Source organism: Hydractinia symbiolongicarpus, chromosome 11, assembly GCF_029227915.1.
Source record: "Hydractinia symbiolongicarpus strain clone_291-10 chromosome 11, HSymV2.1, whole genome shotgun sequence".
Taxonomy (NCBI): Eukaryota; Metazoa; Cnidaria; class Hydrozoa; order Anthoathecata; family Hydractiniidae; genus Hydractinia; species Hydractinia symbiolongicarpus.
The window spans coordinates 22,577,248-22,600,372 of record NC_079885.1 but is presented as its reverse complement, the minus strand read 5'-3'; the positions used below and the strand labels follow the sequence as shown (position 1 = coordinate 22,600,372).

General features: G+C 33.0%; 3 protein-coding genes across 3 annotated transcripts; 1 reads left to right on the top strand and 2 right to left on the bottom strand.

Moving 5' to 3' along the window:
• Window positions 1-854: 854 nt before the first annotated feature.
• On the bottom strand, window positions 855-2,827 carry LOC130614242 (uncharacterized). The gene is made up of 4 exons (XM_057435661.1): window positions 2,704-2,827; window positions 1,812-1,851; window positions 1,611-1,717; window positions 855-1,525 (listed from the first exon to the last, which is right to left on the bottom strand). The coding sequence occupies exons 1-4, from the start codon at window positions 2,765-2,767 to the stop codon at window positions 858-860; spliced, it is 879 nt and encodes a 292-aa protein (XP_057291644.1). The 5' UTR covers window positions 2,768-2,827; the 3' UTR covers window positions 855-857.
• A 346-nt stretch (window positions 2,828-3,173) lies between these two features.
• LOC130614243 (uncharacterized) lies at window positions 3,174-5,114 on the top strand. The gene is made up of 9 exons (XM_057435662.1): window positions 3,174-3,314; window positions 3,410-3,568; window positions 3,836-3,925; window positions 4,036-4,098; window positions 4,210-4,307; window positions 4,406-4,489; window positions 4,598-4,669; window positions 4,763-4,828; window positions 4,934-5,114. Exons 1-9 carry the CDS (start codon window positions 3,251-3,253, stop codon window positions 5,021-5,023), a joined length of 786 nt encoding a protein of 261 aa, XP_057291645.1. The 5' UTR covers window positions 3,174-3,250; the 3' UTR covers window positions 5,024-5,114.
• Window positions 5,115-16,744: 11,630 nt separating this feature from the next.
• On the bottom strand, window positions 16,745-19,636 carry LOC130614239 (tigger transposable element-derived protein 4-like). The gene is made up of 2 exons (XM_057435659.1): window positions 19,033-19,636; window positions 16,745-18,300 (listed from the first exon to the last, which is right to left on the bottom strand). The coding sequence occupies exons 1-2, from the start codon at window positions 19,512-19,514 to the stop codon at window positions 17,100-17,102; spliced, it is 1,683 nt and encodes a 560-aa protein (XP_057291642.1). The 5' UTR covers window positions 19,515-19,636; the 3' UTR covers window positions 16,745-17,099.
• Between the last annotated feature and the right edge of the window lie 3,489 nt (window positions 19,637-23,125).

The following is a 23,125-nucleotide window of genomic DNA, read 5'->3' as shown; positions in this document are numbered from 1 at the left end:
AAATGACTAGAAAATGAGAGTTATAAGTGGCAGATAACTTTAACAATTTTAATATAGTTTAATTTGTAAGATCGTATATCAATCATGTTGGTAGCTGTTTAGAACCAATGACACATATCCATCATCATCATTACTTACTGGTACAAATATAATTCTACTGTGTAGTTGCCTGTGTGAAATAATAACTATGTCATCAGTTTGAATTACGTGATAAAAGCATTTTCCCAGCACCTTAGTTTCAATAAAATTATCAACAGTGTCATTCAGACTGCCTAACATATTGTTAGGAAATAATGATCTTCCTGTAGCATGTAGAACTCTAAGAACTACACTGCACCCAGTTGCAGTTTTTGCAAAAAATAAAATTTTTCCAAAGTTAATTTCATTATTGGAAAGATATGCCACCATGTAGCTATTTGAGTTTCGTTTGTACACATATGATAAACTATGATACACAGCACCATTATGTAATATACGTTGACAATATTGAGTGAACGGAGGAAATTGATTGTCAAGTTCCTCTGGCAAATCATAATCAGGAATTGTTGGAAACACATGAGTTGTGCAACCATACATATAAGTATGTGTATCAATTTTTATTTTATCAGGCCCAATGTTTCCACATAGAGTTGCAGTGAGATGCTGCATATTGTAATCACCACCAATATTTTTTGCAATGAGGTGAGCATTTTGGAGGGTCGAGATGTTGGTTACCATTTGATCAATTATTCCTCTAGTGCCATGGAATTGTCGTTTCAAAGTTCCAATGAATCCTTCAAAAACAAAATTGGACAACAAAACTAAAGGACATCCATGTACTTTACGTTGTTCTGCCAAATGATTTTTTACTCTTGTAGTCAACAATATGTGAATGATTCTCTAAATATAAATAAAACATATATTAAAATATATAAAATAAAAAATATATAAAAAAAAATATATAAAAACTTTGTTTTACTTCGTTCATGTATGTACTTTAAACACACTGACACTAATAAAAATAAAGTTTCAAATTTATTCAACTTACCTGTAACTATACTTCTCAATTGTGATTCAATATCAAGGATGTAAAAGGATAGTGCATCTTGTATTGGATGACTCTCCCTACATACTTCATTAAAACAATGCAATTGTTTATCCAGTTGGCTGTGGCAATGCTGACATACTTGGTAATGTGTTTTTCTATGTTGAAATTGCTTTGATATTTTTTTGAGCTTTGACATAGTGAGAGGACATTTATTGTTTTCCGGTAATACAGTAGCAAATAACTTCAACAAATTTTTAGTTGCTTCACCAGACAGATTGTGTTTGACAGAAAACAATAGCAGCAAATGACTGAAAGATAACACAGTGATATTCGAATTTTCATATAAGAGCTCGTCCACATTTTCATTTGCAAGAATTTCATTTTCAGAAAAATCGGTTTCATGGGAACTGCATTCAGATATTCCAAATGTACTTGATCCACTTTCTGTATCTGAAAGCATTTGTATTTCATTCGTAGCATCTTGAAGTTCGAAGCATTCTAAACATCGAAATAAAAAAAATTGTTAAAAGGATTTCGTTGAGATACTTTACTTATTTATGATGCCTTCTCTACTCAAACTAACCATTTTGTATATTATTGGCATAATATTCATCTCCAGGTAAAATCTCTTCGCCGCTTGACAAATAATCATGAGAATGATCTGGATTATTCTCCATTGACGGTTCTTTCCTAAAAAAAAGTTTTCATTTTAAAAAATAGCATAATCAATGATTTATATATTTATATATTTCTAAAACACTTTACATGATATAACCTACCTCACATTTGGCTGTCTACAAACCACTTCATCTTCATCATCGGAGCTGTAATAAACAAAAATGAAACTAATTATTAGGATCGAAGAGATACGGAAGCGATTATGTATATATGTAAAAATAGTCATTACTGTGAATAGTTCTTGAAATCTAAGAGTCCAGCTTTTTAAAATTTTTAAAACACGATCGAAAAAAGCTTTTCTATAGCGGTTTTTCGTTTTTAAACTTTTAAAATGCGATCTAAAGAAACATTTCTATCGCCGTTTTTCTTTTTTAAACTTTTAAAATGCGATCTAAAAAAACATTTCTATCGCCGTTTTTCGTTTTTAAACTTTTAAAATGCAATCTTAAAAAACATTTCTATCGCCGCTTTTCGTTTATAAACTTTAAAAATGCGATCTTAAAAAACATTTCTATCGCAGCTTTTCGTTTATAAACTTTAAAAATGCGATCTTAAAAAACATTTCTATCGCCGCTTTTCGTTTTTAAACTTTAAAAATGCGATCTTAAAAAACATTTCTATCGCCGCTTTTCGTTTATAAACTTTAAAAATGCAATCTTAAAAAACATTTCTATCGCCGCTTTTCGTTTATAAACTTTAAAAATGCGATCTTAAAAAACATTTCTATCGCAGCTTTTCGTTTATAAACTTTAAAAATGCGATCTTAAAAAACATTTCTATCGCCGCTTTTCGTTTTTAAACTTTAAAAATGCGATCTAAAAAAACATTTCTATCGCCGTTTTTCTTTTTTAAACTTTTAAAATGCAATCTAAAAAAACATTTCTATCGCCGCTTTTCGTTTTTAAACTTTAAAAATGTGATCTTAACATTCCGAACGACATTCCGAACGAACTTGGAAAAAGAATCCTTTAAGGAACCAAGCGGTTTTTTGCTCTTACCCTGATGGAATATCAACAAGCATGGATTGTCTACATCTAGTGAACCGTTGCTGCTGTCCGTCATTTTGAAACCTGAACCTAAATGTTCAATAATAACATGGAGGGAATGAAGTCAGTCGAGTAGAAGAAGAAAACTTTAATTGATTTTCTTTTGGTAGAAACCATTTTTGTGAAAATCAGCTATTGGGTTTCTACATGTTATGTAACGTCTAATAAGAAATAGTTATAAACTTACACTTCTGGACTCGATGGTGCGCTAAGCTCACTTGCGAAACTGTCATCCATTTCATAAAATTGATTTTTGTTAAATTATCTATCACATTTGTAACATACACGCGAATACATTTATATAAAAAGAAATTTGCACGCGATAGTACAACTTAGCAAAATCTTTAAAAAATTGATACTTTTTCTCCTTTTCGAATGTTTAAAAAACCGCGCTTCTTTTTTCGAATATCAAGTGTGCACGATTTAAAAAAGCGTTCACAACGCTGCATATTTTACACGAAACGGACGCTGATAATTTTGTTCCTGTTATTCAATCATCATGTCTCAATTTGTCAGCGAAAGGTTACAAACTAAACAGCTTTGCAATTCAAATGTTGATCAAGGTTAGGTGTTGTTTTACGTTGTTATTTTTATTTGGTAGTCAAGATGCACATTCTTAATCTGCTGTTACTTTTACCAAACTTTTTTTATACTTTAGTAATTTCAGAAATCCGAACAGTTGTATTGTTTCCTGAGGAGGGAACCTATACGGTTCTCAATGAGAGAATGACAAAACGGTTTATGAGGTACAACATAGGAGATGTTATTTCCCTCACCCAAGATAATAGGACATTTGCAACAAAAATCATTTTCAGAGGTATTAATTTATATTTTTATTATTTTTCTTTTTTTGATCATTTTTAACAATAAAACAGATTACTATGACTAAAAGAAGATTATTTAATCATTCACATAATGCATTTCAATTAAAAAACGTCATTTAATATGATTATCTATCATTTGTTCTTTCGAGTCAAATTTTGCTAATAAAATTGATGCTCAAAGAACGTACTTAAATATTATTTACCTCGATGGAAGATTCCAATAAAATTGATTAATAAAATGTTTACCTTTATTATTTAAGGGTCAGAAAAAGAGTGCAATAAAAAATGCATAGATTTGGAAAATGATTTGAGAAAGAAAGGAGCAGAATCAAGCTACCATGGTTCTGAAGGTAGAAATCTCTCTATATGTCATGTTGACAATATGTGTGCGAAAGTATAATTAAAACCAAGTCATTTCAAATTATTTTAATGAATTCTCTATGGAATCTTTTAAATTTAGATGATTCAGACGACGAATCTATTGTAAACGAACCTCCAACAAAAGTATCTAGGCTAACTGAAGGTAAGCTATATATGAATTTGGAAAAAAATTGTTTAAATTTTGAATGATGGTCTTATAAAACGAAAAACGTTATTCCCACATGAGTTTGACTATCAAATTTAATTTATTCAGAAATAAATAAAGAGAAGTTACGGCTTAAACAGACATTGCCAGGGGCAAATGTGAGTGCGCTAATTAATCAAAGGGATCCGTTTCAAGAAACCACTGATGTAAGTAAAAATAATAATAATTAAAGTGGATAGTTCGGAAAAGATAACATATGTTTTATAGTGCATTTTTAATTAGAATGAAATATTTTATTCATTAGAGAAGACATCAACCTATATACACATCAACGCCACCTGCCTCAGAAAAAAGGTCATCACGACCAAAAATTGAAGAGAAACAAGATGTAAGCTGAATGTGTATATAATATTAAAAGAGACCTGTTACAAAAATATACTTTTATGTTTTTGTTTTTTGTTTTTTTATATATATATTTATTCGCATACATTTTTAGACTGATCTCTTAAAATTAATATTGGAGGAATGTAGGAAAACAAATGTATTGCTACAAGAGCTTGTCAATAAGGTATTTTAAATTTACTTGATTAAACAATATTTTTAAAAAAAGAGAATTTGTAAAAATTGTTTTTAATTGATTTGTTTGTATATTTTATTTTAGGGTGATAATTCGACAGTGGGGCAGGTTTCAAATGACCCAGCAGATAAATTGAACCGTGGTGACTATGTATGTACATCAATTATGAAGAAATTTATATATTTATTTATCCTCCAGAAAAACACCCAAAAAATTAACCTATTTTTTAGTTGATAAAGGCTTTGTTTTTATTAGGTACTTGATGATGGCACAAATCTGCTGGATGTTCCTCGAAAAGATGTGGTGCATGTGTCGAGCATCAGTAAATCAGATGGGACAGGATAAGAAAAAGAAAAAAACTCAACATTCCAACGAATGATTTTTTTCCTTTCTTTGTATATAATATATTCATAAAAAATATAGTTGTTGAATCTCATTTATCCTATTTTTTGTCATCAGAATGTCCAACGCTTTTGTTACAAATTATTTTTTAGGATTCTCTAATTTCTAATTAAAACCCTAAGATATTCGTAAAATCTCTGCAACTGTAAGATTTTGTACAGTATGATCATACAAAGAATAATGAAAGAACTTGTTAGATCTTTGAAAATTTATTTTAAATATATTTTATCAACAATGTTGTAAGATCTTAACACAATTCTTAGTAAGAATTTTGTAAAATCTTACAAGATCTTGCACTTTTTTGCAAAGATCTTGTAAGATCTTACCAAGAATATTGTAAGATCTTTTTAAGAATCTTAGAAAGATCGTAGTAAGATCTTACCACAATTCTTTGTAAGAATCTTGGAAGATCTTGGAAGATCTTGCACGTTCTTGCCAAGATCTTGGAAGATCTTATCAAGAATATTGTAAGATCTAGGTAAGATTCTTAGTAAGATCTTAGTAAGATCTTAGTAAGATGTTTTATCAGGGTACAGATTGTTATAACCATTTGGTGATAATATGGGATAATAGTATGCATCACTGGGCCATTCTAATGCTTTTGTGTATTATTCTTGGTGTTAAATGAGCTAGGTGTTAGCTAGATTTGAATATAATGATATGGGTAGCTAGCTAGTTGGCTTGTTGACTTGTTCCAAACAAACGTAAAATTTGAAGCTGTTTACAAAAGTTGATGATGTTGCTGGTATATATCCTGTGTCTCCAGTGTACCTTTTTTTTAAACAACATCTGTGAAAAAAACATTAGCCAGGATTACATAACTCACATTTTACACATTTGTGATTTCAGAATTAGTATACTAATTTAATTTGGTGGGGAATGTTGGACTTTAAACTTTCCTTGGAATGTTCTTGCTTATTTGTGTCACATTTTAGGCCTCTATCATAGATTATATTTGGTAAAAAAAATTGTTAAAAATTCCAAAATATAAGGTTGACAAAAGGGATGATATCCTAATTCTTAAATTTTGTATTCAGAGAGTTACCACTTGGTATTTTTCAGGCAAATGAAATCGTCCAGTGATTTCACTCAGTCAAAAACATTTTTCCTTAAGAGGATCACTTCACGAAACAATTTAAAAATTGTTGCTTGAAAAAAAATAACTCTATGGTTACTGACGTACTGAGTAAAAAAAAAATTTCTCTAAAATTTTGTCCACGGAATGCTTGTCATATCGAACTTTAACAAATGAAAACAATGTGAGTTTTTTTTGTGGGGTCAAAAACAAAAAAGAATGCCATGGAGATTATTTTCTGTAAATAAACAATTTGAACAATTCTGCAAGATTAATTTTCAAGATTTCATGAAAGAAACCAAAATATATTAGGACCTGGCTTTTACGAACATTGAGACTGAGATTTTGCCAAAAATTAAGCACGTTCGCAGCTGAAATCCAGACTTTAAAAAGAGTTTACTTTTTTATATATATACACAGATTTATGATAATCTCTATACTCTATCAATTCATATTACTTATAAACTGTAAGTTTAAGGTTAAGGCATGAATATACAAAAAAGATGTGATATTTTAAAATGCTTTTAATTCACCAAAACTTTATTTTGATATATTAATGTATATATTTTTAGAAAGCCTATATGATTACCTATATTTATTTATTAAGAAAAAATAAAATTTGAAGGTTTAATAGACACAAAAAAATTACCCCTCTCCTACAAATGCAATCTCTTTTACAAAACTACTAATTTCTGAAGTTTGCTGTTTGCTTTTTTGTGATCACAAGACATTGATCTAAAAATGCTTTTTTAATTTTTTCTTATTGTTTTTTACTTTTGGAGTTATTTAGCATTAAAATTTTTTCCACAATTTTTAACCTCCAATTGTCAGAATACTCATCATAACTTGCGTTCTACTCATTCTCTCAAGAAGAAGAAAAAAGCTTTTTTAGATCAAACATTCCTCTCCACGCTAAGCGTGCTTTCCATCCCACATCCTTTATAGTTTTGTAAAAGAGATTTAAAATGTAAGTGATACTCTCTTAAAAATTTAACACTGTGAAAGAGCTTTTAAGTTTCTTACAGAAATTTTATACTTCTGCATAATAATTGATCACTATGGTAACGACTATTTGTATGGGCTTTTTTGACCCTTGTAAGTATGGGGGGGCATAAAGTGCCTGCGGGCTGTAGCTTTTGTTCAGTTTGGTTTTAAGTGACAAAACTTGGCACAAAGAAGCATCAATATGTTGTGACTTAATTAGTGACAAAATATTTAAGTTGATATGTCATCACAGGAAGTAATGACATCATAATGAGACAATGGTTGAAGAAAATATGTCTTTCTTGGAAATTCTTGTTTTTTATTTTTTTTAAAAACTATTTACAGTACTAGTCATTAAGAAAGTAATATAAGAATGTAAGATATTATCAGCAACATTAACAGGTGGTATAAAGACAAAGGCTTTCTCTAAGGAGAAAATGGAAATCGATCAGAATTCAAATCATCAAGAATTTTTTTTAAAAAATTATATTTGTGAACCTTAGTTTTAGTAACTCATGGAATAAAACTTAAACAATAAAAATAGAGAAATAGGAAATTAGTAGCGTGTAGTAGAGCGTAGTAGAATGTATTTCTCTGTAGTAAAGCGTATTTTTCTGTAGTAGAGTGTAGTAGCCTGTAGTAGAGCGTATTTCTCTGTAGTAAAGAGGCGTTCATAATGGTCTCGCACTATATACAAACGAAAAATTATCGTGACATCTTCGCACAAAGAGATTCTTATCAGTACATCACTTGTAGTTGGTAGATAAGCAAGGGATGATGGCCGATACGCCGGTGGTCATCATAATATCAGAGACAAAGAAACAAATTTAGCAGACACGCCTAAATATTCATTTTCAATTTCACATCCTGTGTTTTACTGCGCTTACCCAACGAGACATGATCCGTTTGTGTGAGCCTTAGAGAATACATTACAAGCAATGTATGTCCTAAATACCATGAGTGTTCACTATTATGCTTTGTATTCATACATCAATCGTCAATTCCTCACAAGTTACTTTGGGGATATTAATTTTGCTCTTGATTGTTGAATGTCTAGTTGCGGTTTTATGAAAGAATAGTCGAAATTTCTATCTTTGAGCTGGAACGTGAACAACCAGTGTGTAATGTCATCCATACTTCATAATTTTCAAGTGCAGAAATTGTTACTTTAAAATTGCTCTATCATGTTTAGTATTTGCGAAAACACTACAAAAGTCTTCATGGAAAAAATAAATGAAGCCTTTTCAATGTAGTTTATATGTTCAAACGCGATTCATGATAGCCGTTCACTGGGTGAAGCAAAACTAATTTGGATATGTTTACATCCTACAAAGAGCTTTTTCTCAGTAAATCAAGTGTAGTTGGCAGATAAACAAGGCATAAACGTTGATTTGCCAGTGTTCATCATAATATCACATACAAAGAAGCAAATTTAGGAGACCCGCCTAAATATTCCTTTTCAATTTCACATCTTGTGTTCTTCTGCGCTCACCCAACGAGTTCGAAATACCCTCAATGCTCAATGAACAAATACAACTGGTAAACGAGACGGAAGACAACCCATTTATCCCAGATGCCGAGGAAATGATTGATGCGGCTCCCTTAGAGACGATCGTAGACAAGGACGAAGAAGGCAATAGTGATATTGAGATCGATTAGTGTTTGTTTTTATTATACTTTAGAAATATATGTTGTGTTTATTAAAATTGTTGTTTTTATTTTTAGCACACTAAGACTTTTGTATAATTTTATAAGTCCCCTCCCATTTAACCCCCCGCCACGCCCCTCCCGAATAAGCCCTGTCCCCCAAAACCCATTTTGACAAATAAGCCCCCAGGGGCCTAATCGATCATTAATGGTAGACGTAATAGATCTTTCACGTTTGCGCAAAGCATTCTGGGTAATCACTATGACAAAATACAACACCGCTGCTAGCAGGGATGCGAAGTTTATGTGGTGGCGTGGTTTTCCTGTTTATACAAGTTAATTTTTAATCAATTCTTATATATTTTACACAAAAAAATTAATTAAAAAAGCTAAAAAGTTAAATCAAGTGAGCTTGATGGCTTCGGTTGAAGATATTAAATGTTTGCAGAATTTTTTAGAACTTTCTATGGCTGAACTTCAATTTTTCCTTTCCCAGCGTGGGCTTCCAACATCTGGATCACATGGAACGTTGGCTGTAAGAGCTCTGATTGCTCATGAGCAAAAAGTAGAAGTAAAAGCCACTGCTGAACATACAATTTGCTTCTGCGTAACATGCGAAAAGACATTTGATTCAGACGAAGAGCTGACTTGGAATGTTTGGAAGGGTAAGTCGGTTTAAAATAACTGAAACAAATACCCTTTTTGGTTGGTTCGTTTTTAACATAATTTCGAACGTTTTCTTCTCCCTTTAAAATTTGAACTGTACATTCTAATTTAAGTAGTTGTGGATTAAAATTTGCCATACACTCAATTATAGTGCCGTATTTTTCCTGCGCGCGCAGAAATTGAGGTAACTTTTCTGATTAGTTTGTTTACATTTTTACCTCCATTTCTGCGTGCGCATCGGGCATTACATAATCACTTAGATGCGTGCGCAAGTAAATATCAGGACTGTGATTCCATGTATTGGTATTCCATCTAATCATGTGCAAAATTTGATTGTTGTTTTAAAGATGAGAATAGATTTCAGCTATAAAATGGCTACTGACCGGTTTTGATTCTGCCCTGTAAAATACAAAGCCATTTGTCAGGGGCACAGACCTCACAAGCTTGGTCTGTACTTTTGAGCCAGGCTTTGTATTTCACAGTACGTTATCAAAACCGGTCAGTATTTGTTTATTAATGATTAGGCAGACGTCACAAATATTTGGTGTTAGAGTCACCCGACTGACCCTAATTTTTGATCGAAATTTTTGATATACTGAGTCGGAAAAACTAAAATGACAAAAAATATTATACGCTTGTTGTCTCTCCACAGCGATTGCAGCGATTGTTGTGCTTCGCTTTAAAATGTGAAAAGTGTTCACGCGGAAACTGCCGGAGATGCCAAAGTTATCATTAAATATCGGCGATTTAATGGCGCGCGTTAATGGCTGGATGGTTGGATAAAATTTTTTGAAATTTTGAGTTATCATTCGCCGATCTACCGACCGACTCTATTTTTGGTGCTCAAATGACTCTAACACCCGATATTTGTGACGTCCGCCTTATGTCATTTGGATGCCAGCTATCGTTCAAAGTGTTTCCACTCTTTGAAGGCTTGAAATGCATAAAGAACTGTCAATTCTGAATTCCAGCTTGTATTGAGGCTTTCGGTGGTAAAGTAGCTGTATATTTATTTTTACTATAAAGCCAATGTTTAGCTAGCTACTAATAAAAAGCCTGTAATTAGTAAGTTAAAAAGAACACCCACTGTGCTGAATGATAAAAGATAAATGGGCTGTGGTATTTCTTTTGAATAAACTTCACTTCTTTTATTCTGAACTTCTGGTAACCAATTAAACCGGGGCTATGGTAACATTCAGATTCACTCACCCATGTTGAATCTCCATCAAGAGGAATCGAGCCCCGGTCAGAGTACGAGAGCTATAACCACTAATCTACGGCCCCACAAGTAACCTCGAGATTTCCTCCTTTACACAAACCAGGGTTTCAAATAACCTGGAAAATACTTAAACTTGAAGTATAGACCTATATTTTGAAATTTTAACCCCCCCTGACGGTTTTTTTTTAATAACTCCTGATTGCTTTGTTATATGGCTATGATACTTACTGAGTTTTAACATTTATCTATTAGACACCTGCATGCTAATTTTTTAGGTCCCATACCTTTCAGAGGCTTTGATATTGGCCATTACTCGAAACTACCCCTAAAAATCTCTATGAAATCCTTATAATGGGGAAAATATAATAACTCCTGTTAGGATTATCCTTAGAACTTGAAACTTGCAACACAACTTTGTTTTATCAAGAAGAATCATTTGGAATAATTTGAACACGTGACTAATTCGATTTCCCGATTTTGTCGGATTTTACCCGAAAATCGGAAAAAACGGATTTTCTGGAAATTTTTGGCAATTTTTTATCCGATCCATGTAAAAACCGGAAGATATGTTAAATAACTTTTATTTAGCTTTCAGAAACTTCAAACAGAATGTAAAAATTCGCTCTAGAACAAAAGTAATTATATTTCAAGCAGATAGTGGCATTTTTAAATCGGAATCCGCCCCCCCCCCCCAGTCATAGTTTGTGCGAAAAACCCCGGACCGAATAGGGTTAAAACAGATGATCATTCCAATTTATTTTTAAAAAAATTATAATTTGTTAGGATTTGTGCGTTTAATGTTTACAAAATCAAGATTTTTAATTTTAAAAATGTTACCACAAGATTTTTAGTTCCGTAAATTCTCAGTGATCTGCTGTTATAGGACCAAAAAATAACTTTTTGAGGAAAATGATGATAATAGGTATAATTTACATATAAAAATTGATTCTTTCCAGTATACAATTTCTGGCAACAATAACTTGCACTGTTGATTGTCATAATACTTATTACTGCCATTCATTGGAAAGCCATGCTATTAATAGTACACATTAACTGTGGAAATTTCCTATTAAAAAGTTTAAATTGGTGTTTTTTTTTTTAATTATCTGCTGAATAATAATTTTATAAAAAGATTAAAAAATAATTTTTTGAGGAAAACGTTAGTTTTTAAAATCTGATGTGGTGGAAAAGTAGGCCAGGGTTGATTTTTTATATAAAGAGAATATTTTTTTAAATATAATTTCCACCAACATGAAATGCAGCTAATTCCATACTGAATACATGTTCTGAAAGAGCTGGCACATTTATATTTATTTTTGAAAAAAAGAGACAGTGTACGTCATCTATTCAAAGATATCTGAGTTAAGCATATAATTATATTTCTGTAGCCTGAGCTAGATTGAATTTTGTTAATTATTTTGAGTAAGCTTATTTTTTAAAGAAAGACAAATAGTGCTGTGTGTTCACTTAGTAGTAGGAATACTTTTTGCCACTTGAAATACAATTGATCTGAAGATATTTTTTGTCTTGTATGAAAGAAATTTGGACAATACTTTAAGGCAAAAACTTCTATTGTTCTTTGCTCACGTGATCATTATTGGGAAATCTTTTCTTCTTTAATGTTAGATGTGGCCATGCTGGCTTTATGCATATTGGTTGATTTTAATTCGGGTTGCACTGAAAAATTATTATATAAAAAACTCAATTTTAATATCTCAAAGAAAACTTAGTTAAAGGAGCACTCCAGTGAAAAAAAAATATTGAAAAAAAAATGTTATATAAAACATAGAATCGGATAATTCTCTTCATGAGAAAGACTTTACAAAGCTACAGCCACACGACTTCGAACCTCTTCTGTCTCACAAGGGAGAAATTAATAATGATGCAAAGTGATGAGGTGTCTTTTACTGGCTCAAGCAACGTTCTTAGCAAAATATTTATTTTTTTTAAGAAATAAATATACTTAATCGCTTTTTTTAACATTCTTTTCGTCAAAAAACTTTATCATTTGCTTCATTAAAAAATCTTTTATACTTTACAAGCCAATTTATTTTTTTTTACGGTTCAGCAATATTTTTCCTCTGCACGCGCTTTTTTTGCGCACAAATGTAAACAAATTTTATGTAACGTTAAAATTTTCTCCGTGATGGAGTACCATTGAAATGCGTGATATAAAATCAAATATGTTCGGGCTAGATAAGTTGGTAAAACGGGGTATTATTATTGTATAAATAAAAATCAATCTTATGATTATGGTAAGTCATAAATGTGTTGCAGAAGCTACTGACTTACAAGTGGTTGTTTTGACAAAGCTGTTTTAGAAACTGCATTATCAGCATTACATGCAGCCATTATAAAGTTACAAAGATTGAAGAAAATGGGTACATTTACCTCCTGAAAATACTTGGCATGTCCTTCCATCAAAAAAGCTTCTTTTTTGAAAATCAAAGAATAGAAACTTGAGCGCTACGAAAGATACATGTGTAACTAGAAAGCTTTTTTGTCGGTGTTTGTATTGGAAATTCGTATAATGTTCTCTTATTTAATATAAAAATGTACAAAACGTTATTTGGTTGAGTTCTGTGGATATAAGTACAAATATTGAGATAAGAAGAAATGAGAAACTTTAATCGCGTTCACTAGCTAAAATGGCATTTTTACAAAGTAGCAGAGTATCTTAATATGGAAGTTTATTTCCTGCAGATATCTTTTAAAAGAACTATCTGTGAAGTGCGCCAACCAAATATAAAAACTTTGATCGCTTGGTAGATCACCTGCACAACGTATTTTGTTTAGCCGTTTTTGAGTTCTATTTTTTTCACAGACGGGTTTCTGTGAAAACTTACTTCTTTACACTTCTCTGATCGATCGGTACATAGAAACACAGAGCAACTAACCATTTTTTAAAGATTTAAACGTAAATTACATACAAAAAGCGATTTAATGTAAGCTGTATTTATAGGTCTTAACATGCGCTCGCTTAAACTTTCTGCACGATGTGATGTCATTATTTATAATCGGGTCCGGTCCGTAATGAAATCGCGCCTGTCTGTTTTTTATGAGAAAAAAATTGAATATGCGAAGGCTTGTACAACAATTTTAAATAAGAAAAACAAGTAAAGTAAGTTTTTTTTTGATTTCTTATGCTTTTCTGAGTACGTATAAAACAAACAAAAAAAAGAAAAGTGATTTTTACTGGAGTTCCCCTTTAACTAGGCTAGACATGTCTGAAATCTGTACAATACTTGTTAAACTGAGACAGTGTAGAGATACTGCTAACTTGGTACCATAATTATTCAAATAAGTAGTCAAATTTTTATTCAGTATATTGACTTTCAGGAGGGATGTTATATGTACAGGTAATATTGCCAGTTGAAATACCCCTAAGTTGAAGTATATCCCTCTTTTCAGTCAGCTAATTTCCTACCTCAAGGCTTTATTGCGACTTATGCTGAAAAATTGAATAAGCAATTTCTGAAACTTTTACATCCTGTTTTAATTTATAACAGTCGTGGAGTGGTGGAATTAGTTTTACAGTGTAATGATTTTAAAAACTAGATAAATTTCTGTTGTTTTAATTTAATGATGATGCGCAATGTTTTTTGTTCACAACTCTTCTCGGGATTTTTCTGTTCTAATTTATACTTTGCTTTTTATGTTAATCAATTTGGTGGTAATTTTTGCTGTTTTTTTTGTTTGTTTTTTTGTATTTCTAATGCAGGTAAAACCAAAAAAAACTTTGATGAAAATGATTCTTGGAAGAGTGGGACAAGGAAGTTTTCTGGTAACAAAATTAGTTTTGTGTAAATACTGATACTATGTGTGACCTTTTGTATTTCTGTGTTATGTTATTTAAAAAATATTTCCATTGTTGTAAAACCATGAAAGTTATTGGTTCGAATCCAATCCATCTTTAAAAGGTGGTAGTTCAAATGGAAGAACAACATGGTGTGTAATTAGTTTCATACTGCAACAAACAATAATGCAAATCAATTCAAAAAATTTTACAAACAAATGTTTCAAAAAAAGAGGTAACTATAAGAAAAGAAATGAAAGAAGGAAATTTTTTAATTTACTCGGGATATACGTTCAGTTATTCAGGTTTTGCTGAGCTATAACTACAATCATGTTCATAAATTATTGGAAAAACGGCTTTTGAGGCTTTTTTCAGAGTTTCCCCCCTCTCCCCCAACAGTCAGTGTTGATTTTGTGTTGATTTGTGCCCCAAAATACTGCCGGCGACTCTGGAAAAGACCTCCAACCAACACTGAAGAGTGGGGGGAGGGGGAAAGTGGTTTTTCCAAAACTATTATGAACATGATTGTAGTTGCCTTGTGAAAATCAAATCCAATAAGTAAAATTTAGTTAAAAAAATAATTTTTTGAGGAAACTAATTTATCACACCGCAGTTTGTAACATGTAATTGGTAATAATGTAATAATGTAATTGGTTCAAGAAGCTTGAAAGGTGGATATATTTTGGATAAGGTAGAAGATTGGATTAATGAATTAAAGATGCTGAGTAAAATTGCTAAAACAGAGTCGCAAGGGACATAAAGTTGTTTTATCAGTGGCTGGCTACAAGCATAAATTAACATACTGTATGCGAACATACCACACATATATAATTATTGGAAGAAGTACTCGTAGTTATTAATTCGAATTAATACCAGCACTGACGGGAGGTATTAAAGTAAACAATAACGAGAGACAACTGCTGTCACTCCCGGTTAAACTTGGTCGTCTTACGAATATTCTAAAACTTATCACAAATAACTGAATATCTTGGTAAACAAATAAAAAAACAGACTCGACAATATGAAGAAGATCCAGAACTGAAACAAAAGAAAAAACAATCAAACAAAATAAATTGCTAAGATTAGTGTCATTCTTGATCATGTCAGAAGTGAAATGTGTAAGCAGGAAATCAGACTGAACGATATCAACCAGGAAGCAGTGTATCTAGTTGACTGACTACCTTCAAGGAACGAGAGATACACAATTAACAAGCTATGCTTCTGGGCTCAGATTCGAATTTCAAGTTCACAATTGATCATGCTTTGTCATGCAAATAATGTGGCTTCCTTTCGCTTAGACAATGAAATCCGTAATGTCACTGGGATGTAACTAAAAGAGGTTTGTCATGATGTACGCATTGAACCGTGTCTACAACAGTTACCTGGTGAGCCATTGAGCCAGTGGACAGCGAATGTTTCTCAGGAATCGAGAGTTATGTATGCACAAGAGGCTTTTGGAACACTGGTCAAATGGCATTTTTAGATGCGAAGGTGTGCTACCAAAAGCATATGATGTAAATAAAAAGGAAAAAAAGAAAAATTACAATAAACTTATTTTGCAAGTATGAATGAAACTTTAACGCCACTAGCGATATCCATGTGTGGCGGAATGGGTCGCGTGTGTCGAAAGTTCTATACTCGGCTTTCCGAAATGATTTCTGAAAAGCGTAAACAACATTTTTTAAAACTTTCGGCATGGATATGACGTAACATTTGTTTTGCGCTTATCAAGTCTATATGCATATGTGTTCGAGGAAGTCGATCAGTCTTTTCATCTAACCTTGTCGCATCTCTGTCAGTGGATCCTAAAGTAGTTCTGCTACCTTTATATATCATACTTATGTCGACATCAACTGAATAGCATTTTTCTTTTAATAAAGCGGCGATATTTCGGTATAGAAAAATTATAACAAATTATTTTATTGAAATGTATGTACAGTTGACTCTCTCTAATCCGAATCTCAAGGGGGATAATTCTCTTTCAGATTACAGAGAGTCGGATAGTAGAAAGTAGATTATGAGAGTTTCTTAAGGAAAATCGACGCTGATTTTTAATTTGTTCGGATTATAGTTAAAGATTCGGATAATAGAGATTCGGATTGGAGAGAGTCAACTGTATATACGTTTTAATTAAATATAATGTTCAAAAAAGGACCATAATTTTTTTGTAACATACTGTGTGCTTCTATGCTACCTTCGTGTAGTATGGATGGAGCATGATGACGGGTCTATTCAGAGCAATACGCTAACTATCTTGTGAAATGCCTTAGTCTATTAGAATTACTAAAACCTTTTAGAAATAACTCAACAAATTTTACTGTTTTGCAAAAAAAAAAAATGCTAGAGTACTATTTCTTTTTAGGAGTCAAAATATACCCAATATTAGCTAAATCAAATTCTATTCATACTATTACAGTAGAGTCTCCATAACTCGAACAGCCACGGGGAAAAGGAAATCGTTCGAGTTATGGAGACATTCGAGTTGTAGAGGTTTTCAACTTTTAGCGCAATATCCTCCCTTTACGTGAACCAGCTGGATAAAAACGTTATATTTAATCTTAAGTCTAACTTTAAGGGGGCTATTAGGTTAATGAAAGTCAAAACAATACACTTTTAATGAATTTTTTAATGTTTATTTAGAAAAGAAGTCGGTGATAACTGTTTGCTTACAACTCATATCAAAATCTTTGGCGATATTACGATTCAAGTCCCTCAGGGAAGCTATCATTTCTTCTCCAAAATGTGAAAAAATACTCAAGTCTTCGAGGACGTTGATAGCTGTACGCACTTGCTCGGCCGTCGGTCTTGTGATCTTATCTTCTTCCTCCTTGTCTTCTTCTTCGACCTCTTCTAATTCTTCGTCTTGAGTCCCAGTGATCTCAGCAATGATGTCAGCAGTCTTCAGACGCCCATGGGATGTACTGACTTCAATGTCAAAATCAATGAAATCTTCAGTTGATAAGTCAGGATCAATGTGGTCAGGAAACCTTCGTTTTATGTAAGAGAGTTCAGCATCGAGGGTTGGAATTGGGTCTTCTTCTACTTCGCTGGTTAAACTTTTAAAAGGGTCGTCATCTTCGTTGATCGCTCTTTCTGCATCCTTTTGGGAAATTCCTGATTTTCGAAAGCAATTGGTGAATGTTTTGTTGGAAACATCATCCCATGCTTTCCTTAGCATGTACATAGCTGCAAGAATCGAGAACTTCGGAGTCGATTTTTCCTCGTCCAAGGCTTTTATCAATTTCCGCACTGCTAGCGATCGATATTTTGCTTTCAGGGCGCGGATAATTCCTTGGTCCATAGGTTGGGTTCGGGACGTGGTATTTGGAGGAAGAAAGATCAATTCTACCCATTCCAGGTTTTCAACATGAGGATGTGCGGTACAATTGTCAATAATCAAAGCAATTTTTCGCTTAGAGACAGAGAATTTTCGATCAAGCTCGCGTACCCACTCTTCGAACAGCTCTCCAGACATCCAACTCTTCTTTTGCGAACGGTATCGACAGGGTAGTGTTTTGACACCTTTAAAGCAACGAGGGTTGGCGGACTTGCCGATTACAAATATTGGCAATCGTTCCCCCAAGGCATTACCAGCAGCTAAACCAGTAAGTCTAACTTTGCTGTGTTTTCCTCCAGAACACTTATCACCTTTCATATGCAAAGTTTTATTGGGAAGGCATTGAAAGAAAAGCCCAAATTCGTCGGCGTTAAAAATGTCTTCCAGAGGATAGCGGGAGAGAATGGTTGGTAATGTTGTCTCCGACCATGGCGCTGTCATTTCCTCAGTGACGGACCGTGATTCTCCAGCGATGGTTTTGAAGGATACTCCATACCTAAAAGGAATGGATGAGAAAAACGTTTATCTCTGTAGTTGTGACTAGTGTAGATGGAGCTTTACATTTTGTTTGATTCGAATCATGGAATTCTAAATTTAGAATGCCATGGCCATGATTCGAATAGAAAACATTCGATTGTTACCATGTTTTGATTTGTGAAAGAATTCGAATAGAAAAAGATTCGATTTTTACCAAGTTTCGAAGTTTTGACGAGTGAAAGAAAGCATGGAAGCCATGAAAGTCCAACAAGTCAAAAGATTAACAGACATTATTTGTTGTATAGAACTTCCTATCATTAAACTTATTACGTACGAAATCGACGCTTTTGTCATGGGGTATCATGTTTATAAAAGTAATTGGACACCCTCTGTTGGAGATGAATTTTATGATTTCGTGGAACCAACAAATAAAATGGATAAATATGCAGTTGCAGTCAAGAAAAATGATGGAGAGATCATTGGACATCTACCACTAGGAAAGTCAGGACGCTTTGCAAAAGTCATATTTTACTTTCTGAAGAATGACAGCTTCAATGTTTGCAAAATAACAATTACTGGAAAGTCATTGAATGCTGGTGATGGATTAGGGATGAAAGTCCCATGCAAATTATCCTTCCTCTCTGAAAGAGAGTCTATTGATATTTTGAAAAAACAACTACCAAAGCTATTGTAACATTTTTTTAGATTTTATCTTCACGAAAATAAACAAACAAAATCTTAGTCAACTAACCTGGTTTTCCATTTAGCCATCCACCCCTGAGAAGCTTGAAATGACTCGACACCCAACGCTTCGGCAAACTCAAGAGCTTTCTCTTTCAGCATCGGGCCACTGATTGGGATATTCTCACTCCTCATCATAAGTAACCATTTATGAACAGCTTTGTTCACATCTTCGAATTTTTCTGGCTTTGATCTCTTCGATGTTTGCCCGTTGTTAAACTGCTTGTAAATCTTTTCTTTATTTTTTTTCCAAGTTGACAGGGTGCTTGGAGGAATTTTGAACTCTTTTGCCACATCCTTTGGCGCAGTACCCTTTTCCAACGCTTTAAGAGCTTTGTACTTGATTTTGCACGACTTATTGTCAATTCGACGCTTTGATCCTGCCACAGACGACATTGTTATGAGAGTGTCTTTCTTTTGAAATTCTTTAGATTTTCTCGAAAACGTTCGAAAAAGACGTTCGAAAGGTTTGGATGACGCATCATTAATCATTCGAATTAATAATAAGGCCTGCAAAACACGTATTAACAAGATTTTTAGACCCAATTTATCAGGAAAACTGTTCGAATTTTGATTATGATGTCAGAAAATTTGAGTTATGGAGAGAAAAGTCTCCAAGGGACAAAAAAATTTGTTCGAGTTAAGGGAAGATTCGAGTTATGGAGGTTCGAGTTGTAGAGGTTTTTTTATAAGAGTTTATTAGGAAATTTTCACGGTGCCAACGAATTTGTTCGAGTTAAGGAGAGATTCGAGTTATGGAGGTTCGAGTTATGGAGACTCTACTGTATTACCTAATAGCTATTTTCAACCGGTTATTATGAGAAAGTCGTAGCGTTCAATGGCTAGAGAGCCTTAAGAACGGGCCTAGGACAGCAGAATATAACTTAACTTCGTAGCAACCATAACAGTCATAACTCAATTTTATTTAGCTAGTTACACTATATTAATAACTATGTCCCTCCAATAGTTTTTCTAACAGCTACGAACAAAAAAAGTCCATATACATTTTTATCATTTTTGTCATAAGGTTTTAGTTTTAAAAATATTGAAAGTTCAAAATCACATTACACTGCTTCCTATGAACAGCAAAAAAAACATATGATACACACAAGTATTTTTCTAAAATATCGTTTTTATTTGTGTATGGATAGTTATTCAACTCTACTGCTTGTTTCAATATCTCTCTTTTGATAGATGTATGGATAGGTGTCCCACATTTCTTCATTTTTACTGCGTCGAATAAAGTATTCCGTGAATTGAGCTGTTAGAACATCTAAGGTTGGCGTGCTAAATATTTTAATTCGCGCGAAGGGTAAGATCAAAAAATGCGTTTTTCAAATGATGCATGTATATTGATAAAATCTCTATTTTTATAAGGTATGGATGGATCTCTCATTTGATTGGTTGTTTACTGAGTAGAACTAATTTTGTATACACAGGTCTGCTAGGACATGCTGTATGTTTTTCCGCCTGAAGGTATTTTGCAAAATATCCTATTAATATTGTATGGTGGTATGGATCGGTCCCCCTTGTTCCTGCTTCTTACTGAGTGGAATAAAGTCTTCCCGTGAATTTACATGCTAGGACATCTGATATTATCGCGCGTGATTGTTATCGGAGTGGAATGAAGTGTTTTTAGACATGTATGGTAGGGTCTTTTTCTTGATTGCTTCTTTGTGGTGTAGAATAAAGTTTCGCTTTTGATTCGCTTACTAGCTAAATCTCCTTTTTAGTAGTGTATGGATGGATATCTAACATTATATTCAGCGTGAAAGGCAACTTCCAAAATTCTCATTTCAAATGATGTATGGATAGGTCTAACACTCCCGTGCCTGTTTTCTGAGTGGAATAAAGTCTTTTCTCGAATTGGCCGACCAAGAGATTTAATACTTCACCTTTCGCGATAGCGTTTTTATCAGATATCTTTTAAGTTGTATGTCAGGATCTTTTGCTCCCTTGCCTGTTTACAAAGTAGAAGAAAGGCTTTTTTATTCGCTTGCTAGAACATTGAACATTTCATTTGGTACGAGCTTCTTCCAACAAGGTTCGAGAGAGCTTTAACAAAATCTTTGATGTATGCACATGCAATGATATACGCACGCGCGTGCTACTCGCCCTTTCGATTTGTGAGTAGAAAAAAGTGATCGTTGGACCGTTTTTTATTCTGTTCTTTTTTTTATATTGCGTAAGATTATTCCCCAAAATACTTTTTTAATGATGAATTGATAGGTTTCGCTACTTGTCTAATTGTTTTTTAATCAGAATAAGATTTGCCTTGTTTAGCTTCACAAAACATTCAATATCGTATATATTGCGGGAATGGTTTCCTAAATTTGTTTTCAGTATTGTATGTGTAGGTGTGGATGTGCCAGGCTAATTGCCTAAATATTTACCCTAATAGGACATCTTTCCCAATTACTTAATTCAATTCGCTTGCTTGTGTACTCACTAGAATAAAGTTTCCCCTTGCTTTTTTGTTTCCGAACAAACTCGTTAAAATTTAGAACACTTGTACACATTTCATGTGATAAAAAAAGACCTTAAATGTTAATCGAGATATTTAGTAGGCCTTTGCGTTTTAATTCTTAGTATTTAACCAGAATTTCAAAATTTGTTTAACGATGAATTTCACGTTGCAAAAATTAAATGCGTACGGTACGGTATGGATGGATGCGTTGTTTTATGAATGACGAGCATATGCCATAACCCATTGGGTAATTAATTACTCTGCAAGTAATAAAAGAGACACAGTTACATTAATGCATGCAGCCATGCTGCTGAGCATGGTGATACATACTAACTTTCTGCAGCCCTTCCCTGGCCTCTTCCCAGCTGAACTTGTGTTATGTTATATAAGTACAACGTCGTCCGTAGCGAGGTTATAATAATACAACCTCGTCCCTGGCTATAATCGCTGTTGCGATGTCAGAAAAATACAACTAGTAGCTTTTTAAACGTCCTGGATATTTACGTTACACTTTAATAAGGGACATTAAATTAACGTGAATTTTTAAAAAAGTCTGGCTAAAAAGCGAAAATAGCCGAAAACCAGTTGGCTGAAACAAAGTTTTCAGATAGGTGGCTACACCCTTTACTTTAGAAAAAAATTTGGCGAAAGTCTAAAGTTTGTTAATTCAAGGAGACAACAGTTTCAACAAACCTGTAATACTTAGCTACGGTTTTTAACTCACAATTAATTTTGTAACAACAAGCTTTATGATGTGTTTTTATTTGAAGTGACATTGAATTTTGTGAATTCCAAGTAAATTAAGTCTATTGTTGCAAGACTATGAAAGTTATTGGTTCGAATCCAATCCATCTTTAAAAGGTGGTAGTTCAAATTAAAGAACAACATGGTGTGCAGTAATTAGTTTCATACTGCAACAAACAATAATCCAAATCAATTCAAAATTTGTGATTCATTCAGTAATACACTTATTCTATCTTTTTGTGTGCAAAATTGCGGTGTAATAGAATAAGCTACATTAATCTCCGGTATTTTAATTATTTTTAATTGCCATTGATCATAAGAACCGCCGTACGCTTTGTTACCCAGTCTTTTGTAACCACATCATCAAGTTCTATCCAAGCCAGTACCGATAAGTAACGATATGGAGGAGATTCTTATTTATCTTTTGCTGCTTTTTTAAAATGGAAACAAATCAGAAATTTAAGCTCTTCGAATTTTTCTACCGTGATTAATCAAAAGTTAAGGCTCTTTACATTGCTTTTTAATGGTTCGACAACGAAGATTTGAACAGCCAGATTTGAATAGTAAAGTTGTTGGGTTTTGACAAGGTTTAAAATGTTCTCCTTAAGACATTTTTGACTTCTAAGGGCTTTGTTTTTACAACATACTCACTATAAAAAACGGACAATATATCGATAATGTAGAATTGATATTATGTCCATATGCACTGGAATGAACGGGCTTCTAAATATTGATATATTGACCATATGTATGAAAAATGGATATATTGATGATTTTTTCGGGAGATCCGAGAATCCATATAATATAGAGACCTGGTGACTATGTCAGGACGGAGCGCATCACTGCTGCGTCTATCCGCTGCACTGCAGGGCGTTCCGCGGTTTACGGACTA